This window comes from Ictidomys tridecemlineatus, chromosome 4, assembly GCF_052094955.1.
Source record: "Ictidomys tridecemlineatus isolate mIctTri1 chromosome 4, mIctTri1.hap1, whole genome shotgun sequence".
In the NCBI taxonomy this organism is placed as follows: Eukaryota; Metazoa; Chordata; class Mammalia; order Rodentia; family Sciuridae; genus Ictidomys; species Ictidomys tridecemlineatus.
In genome coordinates, this window is record NC_135480.1 from 46,554,010 (window position 1) to 46,572,574 (window position 18,565).

The 18,565-nt window shown below is 36.2% G+C and overlaps 1 protein-coding gene across 30 annotated transcripts in view; it reads left to right on the forward strand.

Annotated features, from left to right (window-relative positions):
- The window catches only part of Sox6 (SRY-box transcription factor 6), a 580,734-nt gene that overhangs the window by 493,420 nt on the left and 68,749 nt on the right, over positions 1–18,565 (forward strand). For 21 of the 30 annotated variants that reach the window (XM_078046426.1, XM_021727329.3, XM_078046425.1 and 18 more), the window contains 2 exons: positions 4,543–4,768; positions 7,871–8,058. In XM_078046426.1, the coding sequence (XP_077902552.1) occupies positions 4,543–4,768; positions 7,871–8,058 (414 nt within the window). The remainder of the gene's footprint in view (positions 1–4,542; positions 4,769–7,870; positions 8,059–18,565) is intronic. The other 9 variants (XM_078046429.1, XM_078046430.1, XM_040284703.2 and 6 more) reach the window with 1 other exon arrangement.

The window sequence follows — 18,565 nt, forward strand, 5'->3', positions numbered from 1 at the left end:
TAAGTTCAAGTTTATATCTGCTTTTACCATTCTGTTTTTGTGAGACAACTGAATTTTTATTACTCACTCGACCACATGCAAATTCTTAGGGAGTTCTCTATATAATTTAACTTGCCTATATTTTATGTTAATAACAAAGAAAACATTTCTCATTCTCATTAGATTGTGTATTGTATATGTGTGTAAAAACATATAAACCAAGACATAAAGCAAATGTTTCAAATTTTAAAAACAACTATTATTGAAGAACTTCTGAAAATAATTCCATAGCTTTCTAATTGAAAAAAAAATTATTATCATCAAAATCTCTCATATTTCTCTGTAGTCATTTGCTTATTTTGAATTCAGACATGACATAGGGCAAAATTTGCTAGAGGTAACATTTTAAAAATAATCTTATGTATCTTCTTTTTCCCAGAATTTTTATCTAATATAATAGTCAACATCAGTAGTCAGAATATTTGTATTCAAGTACCTGTTCTACCGCTTTTACTACCTGTGTTACTTTGGGTAAATTGCTTAATTTCTTTCAACCTTTCTGAACCATGCAATTGCTTACCTTCTGGCATTTACTCCTGGCCTCAGGTAGTTTCCTCACATGCGTGCACTGATTAGCACTCAGTTAAATACAGAGAGGGATCTCTGGTAAATCCTCAGCATTCTTCCTCTGTGCAGCTCTCTCTTTGTTACCCTATCTTGCGTATTCTACCTATGTCAGCATCGCCAAACTCTGAACTCTCAGGGATCCTGTTTTCTTCTCTGTAAAATGGAAGTTAGTGTTATGGGTCTTAAATGAGACAGTATATCTTCTGTTTTAAAATGAGCATTCCATAAATGTTGGTGGTGGTGATGATGTTAATATTAGTAATAAAGGAAATGGTGTGGTGGTTTTAGTAGTTGGAATTAAAATGTTGAGTTGTGGACTTCTGTACTGAGAGAAATCCTAATTGAACATACCTAGAGGATTTCCATTGTCAACCCTGATGGAAGATCCAGGATCAGGCTTCATTTTCCCAGGTTAAACATGTAAAACTCAGGACAAGACTACATAAAACAGTGGTTTGGAGGCATTTAAAACAGGAGGACAGTGGTCCCTGCAAGAAGAGAAACAAGTGAAGGGAGCACTAGACTTGTTCTAGCTTACAGTCTAGAGGGAGTTTCCAGGAAACTGTGGAGGGAACTTGCCAGGATCACCAAATAGAGAGTTCAGAGTTTAGGTATTCTGACATAGATAGAGTTTGTAAGTTTGGTGCCAAAGGGGAGAGATTTTACCCAGAAAGAGAATGCTGAGGCTCTACAGAAAATTCCTCTGTATATAATACTGATATGCAAGTACACTCATGTGAGGAAACTACTTGAGGCCAAGGAAAATACCAGAAGGTATCAGACAAAGCAATTGCATGGTTCACAAAGGTCCACTCATAGTTTGCATTCCCAGAGTGCAAACATCTCCTGACATGTAAGTCATCAAGTACAATTCCCAGAAGGGTATTTGTCTCATAGGGAGGCCAAATTCTCTCTAGATTAATGGCTGTTCTGAACCTGCCTAATGAATCTGAAAAGTATACTCAGAAAGGACCAAACTGTTCTGAATCTCAGAACAAAGTCCACAAATATAAATGCATAAATTCTAGCATCTGACAATGGAAAATTCACAATGCACAGCATCTCTTCAACAATTATCAGGCTTGTAAAGAAGCAAGAAAATATGAATGACGAAGAGAAAATTCAGGCTATTTCAAGCAGATTTCAAAATGATGACAGATAATAAAATTGGCAGGTAAAATAGTAAAAGAAGCTATTATATGACACTTCTAGCTGGACCCAAATGAGGAGATAGGCAAATCTGTTCTCTAAAGAGTACCTATAAAGCTGGACAAAGTTGACAAAAACTACCATCTCAGCAATCTGGAAATTGACTAAAGGTACATATAATCTGAGGAAACATTTATGCTTCTTACATGTAAGAATAGTAGGAGTGTGTGGAATTTTTTACCTAGGGCTACTTTTATTTCCCCTATCTCCAGGCTCAGCACAGAGTTTCTGTCAGGCTAGGGTAGGGTATAAGAACCAACAGAGCTAGGCCACGTTAGAAAAGGATTCACTGTATCTGGAGTTGGTAGGTGATACCCATGCCCAGTGACATTGTTGATGGAAATGATAATCATTATATTATAAGTAATAAATTAGAGCATATTTAAAACCAAAAAGGATGTTATAATCTCCATATGTTCAAGAAGATTAAGGAAAGCATATGAATGATAGGGCAGGATATAGAAAAACCTAAACTGATTGTTTAAAAATGATATTACAGTGTTCAAGATGAAAATACACTGGATGGGATTGGTAACATCTTAGACATGGCAGAAGAAAAGATTAGTGAACTTGAAGACATAACAATAAAACCATCCAAAATGAAACAGAAGAAAGATTGGTCAGTACTTTGAGTCAACTTAAATGCTCTTATATTTGCAATTGGAGCCCCAAAGGAGGAAGAAAGGACAGACAATTATATTTGAGGAAATAATGGCTGAGTATTTTCCGAAATTGAGAAAAATTCTGAACTCAAATATTTTAGAAGTGCAGTGAACCTAAATAAAAGAAAAAATGGGGGCTGGGATTGTGGTTCAGAGGTAGAGCGCTCGCCTAGCATGTGCAAGGCCCCAGGTTCAATCCTTAGCACTGCATAAAAATAAATAAATAAAATAAAGATATTGTGTCCAACTGTGGCTAAAAAAATAAATATTTAAAAACAATAAAAGAGAAAAATGGAGGAAACTAATCAAATGCTTAGCATATAAATCACCATTATTTAAATAGGAGTAAAGGAACTAACTGGTCTAAATATCCTTTGAATTGAGGACAAAAAGAAGTAAATTGTAATTAAGTACATCAGATAATTTTGGCATCCATAATACGTATAACTGTTTCTTAAGAACATGTCCCATATCTAAATATAGATTTAAAAAACATTACAACATAGATGTGACAGAGGGCCTCTTTTTTACCAGGACCAAAAGAAAACAAAGCAAAAACCTAGGACATCATTACATTATCAAATAAATGAATTATTTTCTCTGGTAGTTTGGTAGAAAGGGGGCCTGAGTTTGGAATTCAGTAAATTAGAATTCAAATTCTTTCATCCATGGATGACCTTGGAGAAGTGATTTTGATCATTCCCATCTTCATTTCCTCATTTGTAAATGTAGAATACCACTGCCTCATGGAGCTATTGGTGGCTAAATGAGGCAATATATGTGAAGTGCTTCAGAGACTAGTTGGTATGTTATCACTTCTCTGTGCTCGCTGTTTTTCTTTTTCTCTTTCAAGTTCTCCTTCTCAAGTGGTGTTTTCTGGCATCTCTTTTTGTTCCCCTTAATCAGTGGTATTTGTACTGGAAGAGACCTTAGAAATCATTTAGTATGAGACCCTCTTTTTAATGGATGAAGAAAAAGAGCCCCAGCAAGTTGCCATGTTTACCAAGGGAGAGAATGTTCTGTTACCAAATTCTATTTTGTATTTCAAATAAGGTGACATTAAAATCCAGTTCTCTGTGCCTCTCAGAAGCAAAACAGGAGTTAACATTTGCTGATGATTTTATTTTAGAACATAATAATGCAGATCTTAAAACTGAACATTTAAATGAATATACTCATATTATAACCAAATTTCTAGGATGATAGAAGTGTTGCTACAGGTATTTTATGGCAGGATAAATGAGACAAAATGAAAGCAAGGAGTTTAGCTTTAAAGTTCCTAACTAAACTAGAGTTACAAGCCAGATAGCGGAATAGTGTGCTCAGTGTAGAGGGAAATGCATCTTAAAATAGACATTCCGTAAATATATGTAGCAAAGAATATAACAAGACATCACTTTAAACATGAAAAATAAATTGCGTATAGTATAGTATGTAAAACATAATTATAATGTGTGCTTGCTCTTTGCAAAAATTAATTTTAAACATGAATAGAGACCAGAATATATACCACAAAGAGAGCCCACACCCAGAAAGCCACATAGAAGCCATGGTGTGGCATGTGGCTCTGTGGGCTGGGGCCCAGATCAGAAGAAGACTTTCCATGTTTCCATTTTTAAAGTACTTGCGATTGTTTGATTTAAAATATATATTAAAAAATTAGCTGCAGAGACTATTTATAGTTACAGGAACTTTTCAGAGAGAATAACACAAAAGCACTACAGAGCTACTGAAATTTTAAATAATTCTTTGTAAATGCCCTAGGTTAATTTAGATCTCTGAAAACACATTAGGAAATTAAGCTGTAATGTGAGCTAATTCAGATTTTAATTTGGCAAAAAGAATGATCCAACTACACAGTTAATGTAAATAGAAGCATAACACAGGGAAATTAATGAGGTTTCCTTTCGATGAATCTTCAAGGAGGTAGATAATTAGCTTCTTTTGTTATTATTGTAGGAGAATGTAGCATTGTCTCTGAGGTGTAAAATAACTGTGGCTTACTAAGTGATAATGTGCTTCATTTGTCTTTTTTTAAATAATTATTTATGTTAAACTCTTGCAGGATGAAACAGCAGCACAGCCGCTGAATCTCTCTTCCCGACCCAAGACAGTAGAGCCTGTGAAGTCCCCAACATCTCCCACACAGAGCCTCTTCCCAGCCAGCAAAACCAGCCCCGTCAATCTGCCAAACAAAAGCGGCATTCCCAGCCCCCTTGGAGGAAACTTGGGAAGAGGATCCTCTTTAGGTAAATGGAAAAGTCAACACCAGGAAGAGACTTATGAATTAGGTAAAAGAAAGCAAACCTGTTTAGTGATAACTGATCCTCATTCCCAACCTATTCCTTAAAGATAATCCTCTTTTCTTTTCTTTGAAACATAGCCCAAGTTAGTATTCTGGGTGATTAAAACTTTTGGAAAAAATTCTAATGTAAATCCTGCTGGAATGGGTTTTTCAGTTGGTGATGACTTAGATCCAGCAACTCATAGACTTAAGAAATTATGTTTTTGTTCAGTGCTTTCTACCTAAAGTAACTCTCCAAGGGCCTTAGGACCTGGCCTCAATGCTGCCTGTCAAAAGTTTAAACCTTCTTTTGAAATTTTATATTTTCTCTTCAAAATGTATGTGAAATTTACATGTTATTCTTTATTAATTTTGCATTAAAATAAATATAAATTACATACATCAATAACATGTGAAATAACATTGATATCTAGGAAGCTATATCTTGTACTCCTGCATATATTGTCAAATATCTCTAGGAATATTCACACCTCTGTGTGAAAACTCTGGAGGAAAAAACATGGGTTTTAGAAATGAGACAAGCTTGCACTGAGAGCCTTTACTGACTAGTGGCCCTGGGAAATTTATTTAATATTTTAAAATTCAGTTTCCTAATCTCTGAAAGGGGAATAGTATGCCTCAGTTCATAGGTGGCTATGAGGATTAAAAGAGAAATATATATATAAAATGCCCAGAACAGTGTCTAGTACCTAGAAGATATTCAATTTTAAAAGGCTTGAATAAATAATACCTACACATTTACAAATACACATATAATGAAACAATAAATATGAAAACACCTGTCAATAGGAGAGTGCCAAAAAGCATGAAAATTATTACTGTATTCTTTATAACTCTTAATTTTCTAATAAAGATATTGAGACTTGAAAAGGTTAGGAACTAGACCTAGCATTTCTTCACCATGTTACTTTGCTTGTATTATTGAATCCTATAGCCTAAAATTCTCCTTATGCTAGATAGAATAACATGCAACTATAGCCATTTATAGTTACAAACATTGTTGCTTATTTGATTTCAATAAGGTTGTGAGTTAGGTGATCCATGATTATGATACTTGTCACACAGGTAACGTAAATTGTGGTTCTTATGGGTAAAATGATTTGCCCACAACACTGTAGCTATTAATTAGCAAAGCCAGAACCAGAATCCAAGTCCCCTTACACATAACTCAGTGCTCTTTTTGTAAACTCATAGTTGAAATATTTGCTGAACTGGGCTGAGACTAAGTAAATCTTTTGATAATGAGACATAAATCTTCCTCATTGAAATTTGGGATATGAGGATCTCTACAGCAGCCTATTCTTATTTTGTATCAGGATGACTTCTTCAGGGATTCAGAGATTTTCACCTCAAGTCAGAGAGAAGTAAATCATTTCCAACATATGAATGAGAAGAACATCCTTTGACTGGATCTTTATTGTTGTGAGATGAGAGAAAAAATTCAACACAAAGATAAATAATAGACCTGACCTTGAAATGGCCCTCCTATAATTCACTTCTTCATTTTTTTTTTTTTTTGGAACACATTTGTTTACTGTACAGATAATTGTGAAGGACAGAGATGACTATTCTTATAGTTCTATACTTAGACTTCAGCAGATGGGCTGAAGCAATAGCACCTGTAGTCTTTGTTGTCCAGATGATATTGAATAGAAATGGTCTTTTGGTCAGAAAAGCCCCAAGACTAAATATGTGTGTATGTGTGTGTGTGTGTGTGTATTTTAATGTCCTAAAAAGTAACTGATTTGTAAAATTTTCCCATTGATAGCCTTGGGATTTTTTCCAAACTCACACATATGTGTACATTCACTGCACATCGAAGACACGTGATGTGAGCGTGATTGTAGTCTGGTTTCCTTTGTCCCTTCCGACTATGTGAGGTGTACACATATACACACACAAACACACATGCCCACATACATGTGCCATTAAAATGCTTAATGTCACTGGGCCTCAAGCAAGTGGACATTAAAATTTGCCACAGCAGCTGAAATCTATCACTCATCAAATAATTGTCCTTTTAAAAAATTTTGTTGTTGTTGTTGTTTCTTTAGTTGTAGTCAGACATAATACCTTTATTTTATTTTTATGTGGTGCTGAGGATTGAACCCAGGGCCCCACACATGCTAGGCAAGCGCTCTACCACTGAGCCACAACCTCAACCCAAATAATTGCCCTTTTTTGTGTAGAATTGGAAAACTTATTCAAAGTATTCATTTTTCTCACAGTAAAATGCAAAATATCAAAGAACATTAGTCAATTTCATTTTGAATCTTTTCCATCTGTGTTGCATGAAATATAATAAAAGCAAATATTTACTCTCACTTTATTGGAGCCTTTGTATTTACATGAAAACTGTTCCCACACCCGTGGCTTCGCTATCTTGAGGATAGGGAGTGAAGAGCAGTGGGTTCTGGGGGTGGGGTGAGGAGGGGGGGCATTCTTCTCTTGGTAAATAACTGAGGCTGCATGATGAGAAGAATGCTTCATTAGCCACCCAGCAATTGGGGAATGGAGAGCACGGAGAACATTCCTCCCGCCCCCTCACTCCTGCAGTGGACACACGAACATATACACACAGAGGTCACTAAAGCACACTTGGAGCTTCATGGATTTTTTTTTTGTTTCCTTCTAAAAAAGAAACAGCTTTCCTATAGGGGCACACCAAATATAATAAGGTGCCTGAGTACACATTCCTGCCTTCCCACTACATTCTCCTATTCCCTATCCTCCATACCACACCACACCTGTAGAAAAAGCAAGGCGATATACAGACTGGGGAAACAACTAGAAGAGGTATCTCCCCCAGTAGATACACAACTGGAATCTAGGAACCTTCATCTGTGAGAAAACGGTAGCAAGAACCCATGTAGACTTGAGTGGTGGGCTGTCCTCCAAGGGCTAAAAGGGACTGGCACAGTTTGGTTGCCCTGGCTTTCTGTGTTCTATGCATAGTATTGTATAGCTTTCCCAACAAATATGCCCCTTCCTTATTTAGAAAATGCAGAATTCCACCGGAGAGTGGAGAGTAATTCTTTGTATGAGTTTATCCTCACTAGCCTTTAATAAATGCATTCTGTATACACAGATATCCTGTCCAGTCTCAACTCCCCTGCCCTGTTTGGAGATCAGGATACAGTGATGAAAGCCATTCAGGAGGCTCGGAAGATGCGAGAACAGATCCAGCGGGAGCAACAGCAGCAACAGCCCCATGGTGTTGATGGGAAACTGTCTTCCATGAATAACATGGGACTTAACAACTGCAGGAATGAAAAGGTAAAACTGGTTTCTCTCCTTCACTGATTCTGCTAGACCCATTGGCTTACTGTCATCTGTTCTTTCCAGATTCCCAAATATCAACCTTCGGCCCAAATTTGGGTTCTAGCTTGAGGGCTGTCTTGTATTTTACTCAAATTTGTCATGTGTCCCATTTACTGCTGATTAACAAATACACAACACATGCTTTCCCACACAGTGTGGGACCTGCCTATTGATGTCCTTCTGTCACATTCTGAAATGTATCTTAAAATAAAGTGTTTATATTATGTTATTAGAATAAAAACAGAGTATTGGCATATTAAAAAAAGAAAAAAGAAAGCATATGTGCTCATGATTAAGGCTAATAAGATACCATAACCATTTAAATTAATATTGATTTTCCAATCACACAGGGCAAAAAACAAAACAAAGCGAATTGTAAATTCATTCACTTATCTTTTTGATTCATCAAATAATTTATCCAGTGCCTATTCTGTGATAGACTCTGTGAGTAAATCTGAAAAGTTTTTGCTCTAGGAGAGCTTACATTTGAGCATGGGAACACAGACAATGATGAAATAAGAAATTAAATATGCAGTGTAATGTTAGGAGGTGAATAAATGCCATGAGAGAAACTAGAAGCAAGAGAAGGGTAGTTATTTTAGATGGAGTGGAAATGACTCTCAGAGGAAGTGACATAGATTAGAGACCTGAGTGAAGCAATGGTAACCTATGAGGAGCAAGAGGAAGGTTTTTCAGGCAACAAGAACAATAAGCAGGGGCTGGGAATGTGGCTCAGGCAGTAGCGCACTCGTCTGGCATGCTTGCGGCCCGGGTTCGATCCTCAGCACCACATACCAACAAAGATGTTGTATCCACCGAGAACTAAAAAATAAATATTAAAAAATCTCTCTCTCTCTCTCCTCTCTCACTCTCTCTTTAAAAAAAAAAAAAAAAAAAAAGAACAATAAGCCTAGAAGCCAGTGCGGGCAGAGGGATGACAGGGAAGAGTCAGCAGGGGGACGCAAATAAAAAGTGATAGCCCAGACAGAGCATATTAGACCTGGTGGGCCCTGGAAAGGCTTTTCATATTATCCTGAGTGTAATGGGGATCCCTAGACTGGTTATGTTCAGGATGTTGACATGATCTGATTTATATATAAGAGAATCCATCATTGTGCTTTCTGTGGGAAAACAGACTGTAGGAGGTGAAGCATGGAAACAGGCAGAGTAGCTGAGGCTATTCTAGTAGACGGGGTAAAAAATTCTGATTATCTGATAGGATAAAACATGACTATTTTTTTAAGACACAAAAATACTTTCCCAGTGCTAAGTTATGAGAGTTTTTTTTAAAACATGGAACTATATGGGTACATATGAGTAGCATGATGGGCAATATCTTAGGTAACCATTTTAGAGTAAGATCTTTAAAAAATATTTCTATTCAAACAAGACTGGGAATATAACTTATGAAGTCAGGGCCAAGAGCCTCTTCCTCATTTCAGTGCTTGCTAATTCTAGCATGTGGCAGAGTCTCCATTCATCTGAATAAAACTTGCAGTTCCTCTAATTCCTAAAAGGATTTTTAAATTTGCACATGAAAAAAAGTCAGAAGTATGTGATTCTATGTGCTGCAGGCATTTGAATACATACCCATAACCAGGGTGTTTATTTTTTAATATGTTTTCTTGTGTTTCCTTCTTATAAGATACAGTGATATGAGAGTCTGGAAATGTGGGTGTATTTGTTTCCTCAGGATACTTTGACAAATGACCACAAACTCAGTTGCTTCACACAACAGAAATGTATTTTCTCTCACTTTGGAGAAAATCCAAATGGGATTCCCAAAGTGTGTATGTGATCAAAGCCCTTACACAGATTAGGAAGTTTAGCTCTGAAAGAATGTTGACTTCTGAAAGCTTAGTAAAGAATTTGGTTTTACCCTCAGTTACCATTGCACTGAGTTACTCATGTTAACATCATGAATATATGTTTCTCTTGTGTTCTTTTAGCATGGAGTGTATCCCTACCCTTTTCTTGATAAACTTGAGGGCCTGTTTGCTCTTGGAGACCTCGAATAGCTCCAAGATGCATCACTTATTTGGAGCAAAGACACCCCTTTCTGGGGTGGGGGGGCATACCCAGGATTAAACTCAGGAGTACTAGATCACTGAGCCACATCCTCAGCCCTATTTTGTATTTTATTTAGAGACAGGGTCTCACTGAGTTGAGCATTTTGGAACCATGGCAGTGGGCTCACAAGGCAAAGGCCCTCTTTAAGAGCTTCCTAAGTAGATGGATATGGGTAGTGTATGTCTTCAGGTCTATAGAGAAAGAAGAAAGCTTCATTCCTAAACATCTTCTGCCACTCTGATATCAGAGATACACAGTCATTTTTTTGACCAAAGATAGTTTTCTGCTCAGTGAAAATACCATGAAATAACAGCAAATTCAATTTTTGTGTAAATAACTGCTTTATGACATAGATAAGTAGAGTTTTGGCATGGAATATCAAGTGGAAAATTGGGTGAAAAGCAAGAGAATGGGTACATGTACTATCCCAAACCTTACAGTTTTGCCAAGTGTTAATCCTAAAATTACTTTGAGAAAAGGTCAGTGATTTTTAAAATTCATTATTTTTATTTTTATTTATTTATTTTGAAACGTAAAATTCATTATTTTTATTTTTATTTATTTATTTTGAAACGAAAGTTGCATTCTTACTGAAAATTCTAATAATACAGAAAAGAGGTATGGTGAAAAGTTAATAATTCTCTTTATCCCATGAAGTTCCATTAATTACTCAGAAATTTTCTTTGAGTAGTAACAATCATTAGTGAGTCAGAAAATTTCTTGGCATAGTCAAGCAAGTGTTAAGGAGTTTAAGGGAGTATATTCGCATTCAGAACAGTTGTCACTGAGTTATCATTTACACACAATGTGCTATTTGGCAAATTGATAAACCTTTCTGAACCTCAATTTCTTCATCTATAAATGAAAGTAATCATTGAAGTTATAATAAAGTATGATATATGTGATTGTACCTAGCTTAACTCCTGCCACAGAGTAGGTGCTACCTGGACTTTTTCTCCATACCATTACCTAAATAATAAATGACCCTTGAACATATACAGCAAATTCAGTTATCCTTCCTTATCTGCAAGGGATGTGCCATGGACAATACCAAACCCCATATATACTATATTTTCTGTGCAGACTATGATGACATTTAATGTAGAAATCAGGCACAGTAAGAGATTAACAACAGTAACCAGTCATAAAATAGAACAATGATAATAATATACTGTAATAAAAGTTATATGAATGTACTCTCTCTGAAAATATTATACTTACCCTTCTTTTTGCAATGATGTGAGATGATATAATGGCTATATGATGAGATGAAATAAAGAGAAGGGTATAGGCATTTTTAGGGTTCTATATAAGGGTTACTTCAACACAAGCACTGTGTACCTGGGTAGTGGATCTAATAATGGAGATGGGTATTAAGTGACTGATAGACAGGTAGCATTACAGCATAGCATGGATACACTGAACAAAGGAATAATTCAAGTCCTGCAATGATTCAAATCTATGATGAGATTTCATCATAGAACCCAGAATTGTGTGCAATTTAAAACTTATGAATTGTTTATTTCTGGAATTTCTTATTTAAGATTTTCATACCATGGTTGACTGCAGGTAACTAAAAATCTGGAAAGCAAAACACTGCAAATAAGGAGGGGGTTACTGTATAGTAAATGTTTCTTTTTTTTCTTTTTTATCATTCATTTCTTTATTTTTATTTTTTTAGTCATACATGACAGTAGAATGCATTTTGATATATAATACATACATGGAATGTACATACATCAATCATATAGTCTATTCTATTCTGCTGCCCTTCCTATCCTCCCTACTCCTCTCCTCCTCTCCCATTCTTTCTCTCTATCCAATCTAATGTGACACACTTCTTTTTTTTTCTTTTTCTCATCACAACATCATATACGTATTCTGTATAACAATGAGGTTCTCCTTCCATCTTCCGTGCAACTCCCCTTCTCCTTCTTTTTCCCTCCCACCTCTCTTCCCTATTTAGTGGTGGTCTTCTTCTCATGCTCTTCCTCCCTATCCCATTTTGTTAGTGTATGTTTCTTTTCATCTGTAAAGATTTTCTTATACACCAACTGAAGAGGATGTTCAGTCCTTCTTGATACCCAATTTCTTCATGGTGGTCAGGACATTGGGACATTGCTTAACTAATTCCTCTGATGTCCTCCTGGCCTAGATGTGTTTCCCTACCCTCCCTGCTTTTTTTTTTTTTTTTCCGTAAACTTGAGGGCATGCTTGTCCTTGAAGACCTTGAGTAGCTCCATGGCACATCTCTTATATGGGGCAAAGTTACATATACCTTTAAAATCATATCCCATATGTACTTTTTATACTTGGTGACACTATTATAATAAATACTATTAACCTCAAACAACAAAAATCTGTTTCTTGCTGTTCTATAGGCCATATGTCCAAGATCAGGCTGATGGCATGGTCAGGTTCTTGTGAGGGTCCTTTTCTTGGCTTGCCAATGGCCACCATCTCACTATATCTTCACATGAAGGTTGCCTCATCTTCTTAGGCACTAATTCCATCATCATCACCTCATCTAGTCCTAATCACTTCTGAAAGACCCACCTCCAATTACCATCGAATTAGGGATTAGAACTTCAACATATGGAATCTGAAAAGACAAAGAAATTCAGTCAATAGCACCAAATATTTTTGAGTTTGTATCATCAATTGGTGTTGAAGTTCAAATGTAAACACTATTAACTTCAAATTCTGCAGATTAATTTTAAGTATTTCTCATTGACTGTTCTTAATTCATTTTGTAGGAAGAAGTCTTAAGATTAGAAATGATATAACATTATTTTGCTTTGGAAGACATGGAACAAAGATGAGGGATTAGGTTAGCATTGAAAAGATCCAAATTTGACCTAAAATTTATGCTGAATATTACTGAGCCCCTGAAAGTAAATTGCAGAGTAGTTTCTCCAGAACCAAGAAATCCTGGGAGTCATTGACTCAGTAGATAACTGTACTGGGCTTGATTTTAGGAAACTAGAAAAGTTCATTATATTAAGGGATATTGTGTTCCTGAGCCTCCCTTCACACATTCTCCCTCCTGAATAATGTCACTGTTCTGAACATACATTTTGTGATTCTGTAGGTTTTGTTTAGTATGCACAGTGTAGATATCAATCCTTCCTTATTAGGTTAGTTGTGGTTAGAAGAATAAATTAAGAACATTACTTTAGGACCCCTGTGATATGGTACCTTTGGATATCTTATGATTAAAATACCCATCTTAATTCACGAGATTCCATGGGGGCACTGTGTCTTTTCCTGAGAACTAGATTTTCTTTTGAGTCAAAAGAATAAGTATATGATGTGCAATAAAGACTAGAAAATGGATTGTGACAAATTCAGTTTGTCTTCAAAATTGGCCACCTTGGAACTATTATCTCAGTTTCCTTAAATGTAAAAACCCATAAATTAGATTTATGAATTTGTTTTTTGCAATCCATAATACAGTTTTAGATAGTTTTTTAGTGTGGCTGTCATAAAGCCTCATAATTTATTAAGCTTACTTCTCTTGCAAAGGAATGTGGACATTCTTTACAAGAGAATGTGACCCACACTTGGGTTTCCTGGGAAGCAGGCCATGAGATGGACATTAGTGGCAGGCTTGTTTGGGAGTGCTTTTGGGGTTTCCACCTGTGGCAGGGAGACGACCAAAGCAGGACTGGGCAGAGAGAGAGTTTCTGCTTTGGTAAAGTCTCAACCAAGGTATCAACTCGGGCAACCCTTTGGACATTCAGAATGTGTCAATGGGGTGAGAGGGTGAGCTTTTGTATACTTGTTTCAGCCAGTGCTTGGATGAGAGCTACCCTGGGAAGAGGACATGACCTTGGGTGAGGTGACTGTCTTCAGTTAAGGCAATGCCAAAGAGGACCGACAGCTGAGGGCTAGCTAACAAGAACAGATGGAATAAATCTTCCAGTTCTGAAGGGGGATCTGGGCAGTTCATTGCAGTGACCACTGTTGCATGTTACATTTGGTAACATGAGGTATGTATGAGACAGATTTGTACCATATCATCAGTGTGGGTTGACATTTACTACCCAGGCACAGGAAGGCTGTGTCTTTATACTACATATAGGCTCACTTATGTGTCCACATATATACATAATTACCTATGGTGTGTTTCACTTTATTGGGCAAATCCTTGTTTGGGCACTTTAAAATAAAACATTGTTGACTTGATTGGCCAGAACGGCACCAATGGAGTTGTTCTGGTTGGCTGTGTTATGAGATATTTAGGGTCTGTTAAATATATGGATTGTGGGGACAATAGACTGTAACAGCGCCTTAGGAGCTGTTATGCTCCATCATTTTAACATAACCTCTGTGCATGTCCTGCCAGCAGAAGTCTGAGTTACTGCCCTGGTTTTAGCTTTCTGCACCAACACCACCAGCCTTCTCCATCCCTAAGTATCAGTGCAATTAGATCATATGATATGTTAATTGCTTACCAAATTTTGTTGTTTTGACATCTTTCTATAGAGAATATTTTAGTTGTGACAATACACAGCAGAATATTAATCAGCTGCTTCTAAATGTCCTCAGAGCTAAGCTAAGGGCATCTAGATAAAAAGAGGGTGAGATAAGGTTGGGCCTTCTTAGTTAACTGATATGATTGAAGTGTGTTCTGTATCTTTTCTGACCTTGATATTTGAATGCCGACTCTGCAATTGGTTAGAGCAACTTTTGTGCGTAAGTATTATGTGCCAGCAGGTTACATACCAATCGCAGCTGTTCATAAATAGGCAGATGACCCATGTATATCCATGTGGCCTGAGCTGCTATTCCCCTCATCTTCTGAGAATTGCTTGAGAAAATGCTTGACCTCACTAGATGTCAAAATGAACTATTGTGGACACAACTATCACACTTTACCTGCTGCCCAAGTATATGGGTGGGATTAAACTAGAGTGGAAGAATTGGAGAGAACATCACATTTGATCTGGTGCAATTGCTTCCACTTACATTTGGGAAAACTGAGATCTATTGAAAGAAAATGACTTACCCACAGTTATAGTGGATTCATGACAGAGAAGGAATTAAATCTCAGCATTCTTAATTTCTAGGTAATAGTATTTCCATTTATAGAACAGTATTAAATTCCATGATATCTTTAAACCTGTTATCTATGAATGTAGTTTTTACATTGGTGATTTTTAACCTTTCATGGAATGAAGCAAGGAATAAGCACAGGCTTATTCCTTGAAGCAGAAAAGTGCTAAGTTCCCTGCTTTCTATATCCTTATCATTTCTGTACATTTTTCACTTTCTGTCTGGATAGGTATTCTTCCCTGCCATGATGTACCCTGGTTCTGGCTCTGGAAAGATAATAGTCAGGAAACAGAAGGTTGAATTATGCCCATACAGACAAAGGAACAAAGGAAGAGGCTAGGTCAGGAGCAGCAGGAGAACGAGAGGTCATCTAGTAGATTAAAGAAAACATGGATTCTAGTGGTGGTGCACTCCTGTAATCCCAGTGGCTTTGGAGGCTGAGGCAGGAGGATCACGAGTTCAAAGCCAACCTCAGCAAAAGCAAGATGCTAAGCAATTCAGAGAGATCCTCTCCCTAAATGAAATACAAAATAGAGCTGGGGATGTGGCTCAATGGTTGAGTGCCCCAGAGTTCTATCACCAGTACTCAAAAAAAAAAAAAAAAAAAAAAAGAGAGGAAGAACATGGATTTTGAAGTTGATCAATTTGGGTCTCAGTTCTCCCTGTGCTCTTTTCTTACTGTGTTACCTAAGTGAATTACCCAACCTGTCTGAGTTCAATGACCATATCTATAAAATGGAGGTAATTATCCTTTCCTTGGAGGGTTGTTTTAAGGAAAAATTATATACATGCCTTGCCCAAGAAATGCTCAACTAACATAAATTTGTTTCTTACTTTATCATCTGTCCAGTGACAAATAGGTCAACTTGTTCTTTAGAACCACAATGTTGTAAGACAGAGCTAAGGCTAGTAAAATGGTAACACAGTTTCATACAAAGCCAACATATGTGTTTTTCTTTTTCATTCTTAGAGTATCTTGTATATATTAGCTACCTGCTAGGATATGGCATGTGGTAATAATGTTTAAATGTGATTATGTTAAAGTGCTAGGGAGCCTTTGTCCCTACTAATTTAATGTTTTATTTAATATAATTCCACAAAAGCATAATCCAGTGTGATTTTTTAAAAATACTTAAAACCTGATGCTTGTTAACAACATGTATTTATCATACCAAATGGTATTTTTTCAATCAAGTAAAATAGGAAAACAATTATTCAATCATTGTGAAACATTGTAAATTTGTTCTTATTTAGTCGAAAAGCTGTTGTTCAGTTTTTACAAGTGTAGATTCTTGCTCCTCACCCATATTTATTAAATATCAGAATAGTGCATCAGTATTATACTGATGTAACACTGCCCCCTCTTATTAGAAAAGAAAAACATACTGGATATCTTCAGCTTCTCATCATCAATTGCCATAGCTCCTTGTTATTTATACAATTGATTCAGATATTCATTGTTGCATGACAGGATAAGTTTAGACAGAAGATCAATATAGCTGTACAACAATAAATGAAAGGGGCTTGTGAGCAAATTATTTAGCAACGTGTGTTTGGAATGAATGAGCTCTTTATACAGCTCACAGACTAGTGAGCTTTTGTTGTTTTCAAAGATATACATAGTACTAATTAATCAGGGTTATCATTTTTATGAGCAGTTGACAAACATGTTCACTTGCAGTGCTTATCTATGTCAGTCTCTTTCTAAGATGACAATAATGGGTGTTGTGAGGAATGTGGAGCATATTAGAAGTTGTACAGCAAGGGACAAATTCTAATTTTTAATCCTCATTTGCAAATCAGAGCAGTAGTCAGTTTTAACAATCTGTGTAGTACTTGACAAGGCAGATTTTTGTAGTGCTTCTATGCTTCAAAAGTATTATTACATATATTATCTCTCTTAAAGCTTTCCAAATCCAGGGATGTAGGTAGGATTGCTATTCCTGTTTCACAGATGAGGAAACCAAGACCAGCTCTTGATCACTTCACTCCAGCATTCCCTCTCTCCATCATCTCATTTGTCCCCTACAACTCTATGAGATTGATAGAGGAATTATACTTAAAATCTAAGCCAAGAAACACATCTGAGTTCCAAACATCAATTTTAATGAAGTGAATGTTAAAATCATGAGCTAAAGAAGTCTACCTAGACATATGTGCTTCCTGCATATTTCTTTGAAATGAATAGCTATGCTTATACTTGTGATAGTGTTTTTTTCTAAAAGAACATACACAGATCAAAAATGCTATAAAGTTAGGAAAAAAGCAATGTAAGTTTTATTAATGTTGGATTTTGCATTTGAACCAATAATATTGGGCAGCTATGCTGTCTAGTCTGTGGGCTCCTGGCTGAATGTAATCATTAAGTTCTTTTTATTTCTGTTGTCAGGGCTCCTTGATTGGTTGCCTAGCTACTAGTTTAAGGCCTAATTCATTAAAAACAACAACAACAACAACAACAACAAACGTGTTTGGCTCTTTTCTTCTTTGCATTTTAAACGAAGGAATGGTAAGAATTTATACAGGTTAACAAGGTTCAAGATACTTTTAAGGATAGAGGTGGGGGTGGGCGCAAACATGAAAGTTTTAGGTGTTTTTGTTGTGTGTGTGTGCTTGAGACAGGGTCTCTCTGTGTTGCCCAGGCTGATCTTCAACTTGTGATTCTCTTGCTTCAGCGTTTAGAGTTGTTGGGGTTACAGACATGTACCAGCACATCCAGTCTAAAATTTTAGTTATGTTTACAAGTGTTTTGAGTCAAATGCCACATCCAGTTAATATATCTCCCAGGGAAAGGGTTAAAATTCAATAATTCTACATACATTTTCTGGAAGTTGTTGGTTTGGGTACATATGGAACATATTTACTAATTACAAGCATTTTATGGACCTAACCTCCCACTATGGCAGGTACTTTGTAATTTTTCCTTCTTCTGGATCTAATTTTTTCATCTTTCTAAACAGTTGTTTTCAACATTCTTGGTCTTAAAAATTATTAAAGTCCCTAAACAGTTTTGATTTATGTGGTATATATCTAGTAATATTTATCATTGCATATACTAGATATTAAAACTGAAAATAAGAGGATTTGTTTTAAATAACAATAATAGATACATTAGATATTTATATAGATAATATCATTGAATATTCACTATATATTTCAAAATGATAAATCAAAAGGATAGCTTTGTTTTACTTTTTTAATTTTTTGGTTCCAGGGATTGAGCCCAGGAGTGCTTAACCACTCATCTACATCCCGGCTCTTTTTATTTTTTTATTTTGAGACAGGCTTTTGCTGAGTTCCTTAGGGCCTCACTAAATTTCTGAGGTTGGCCTCA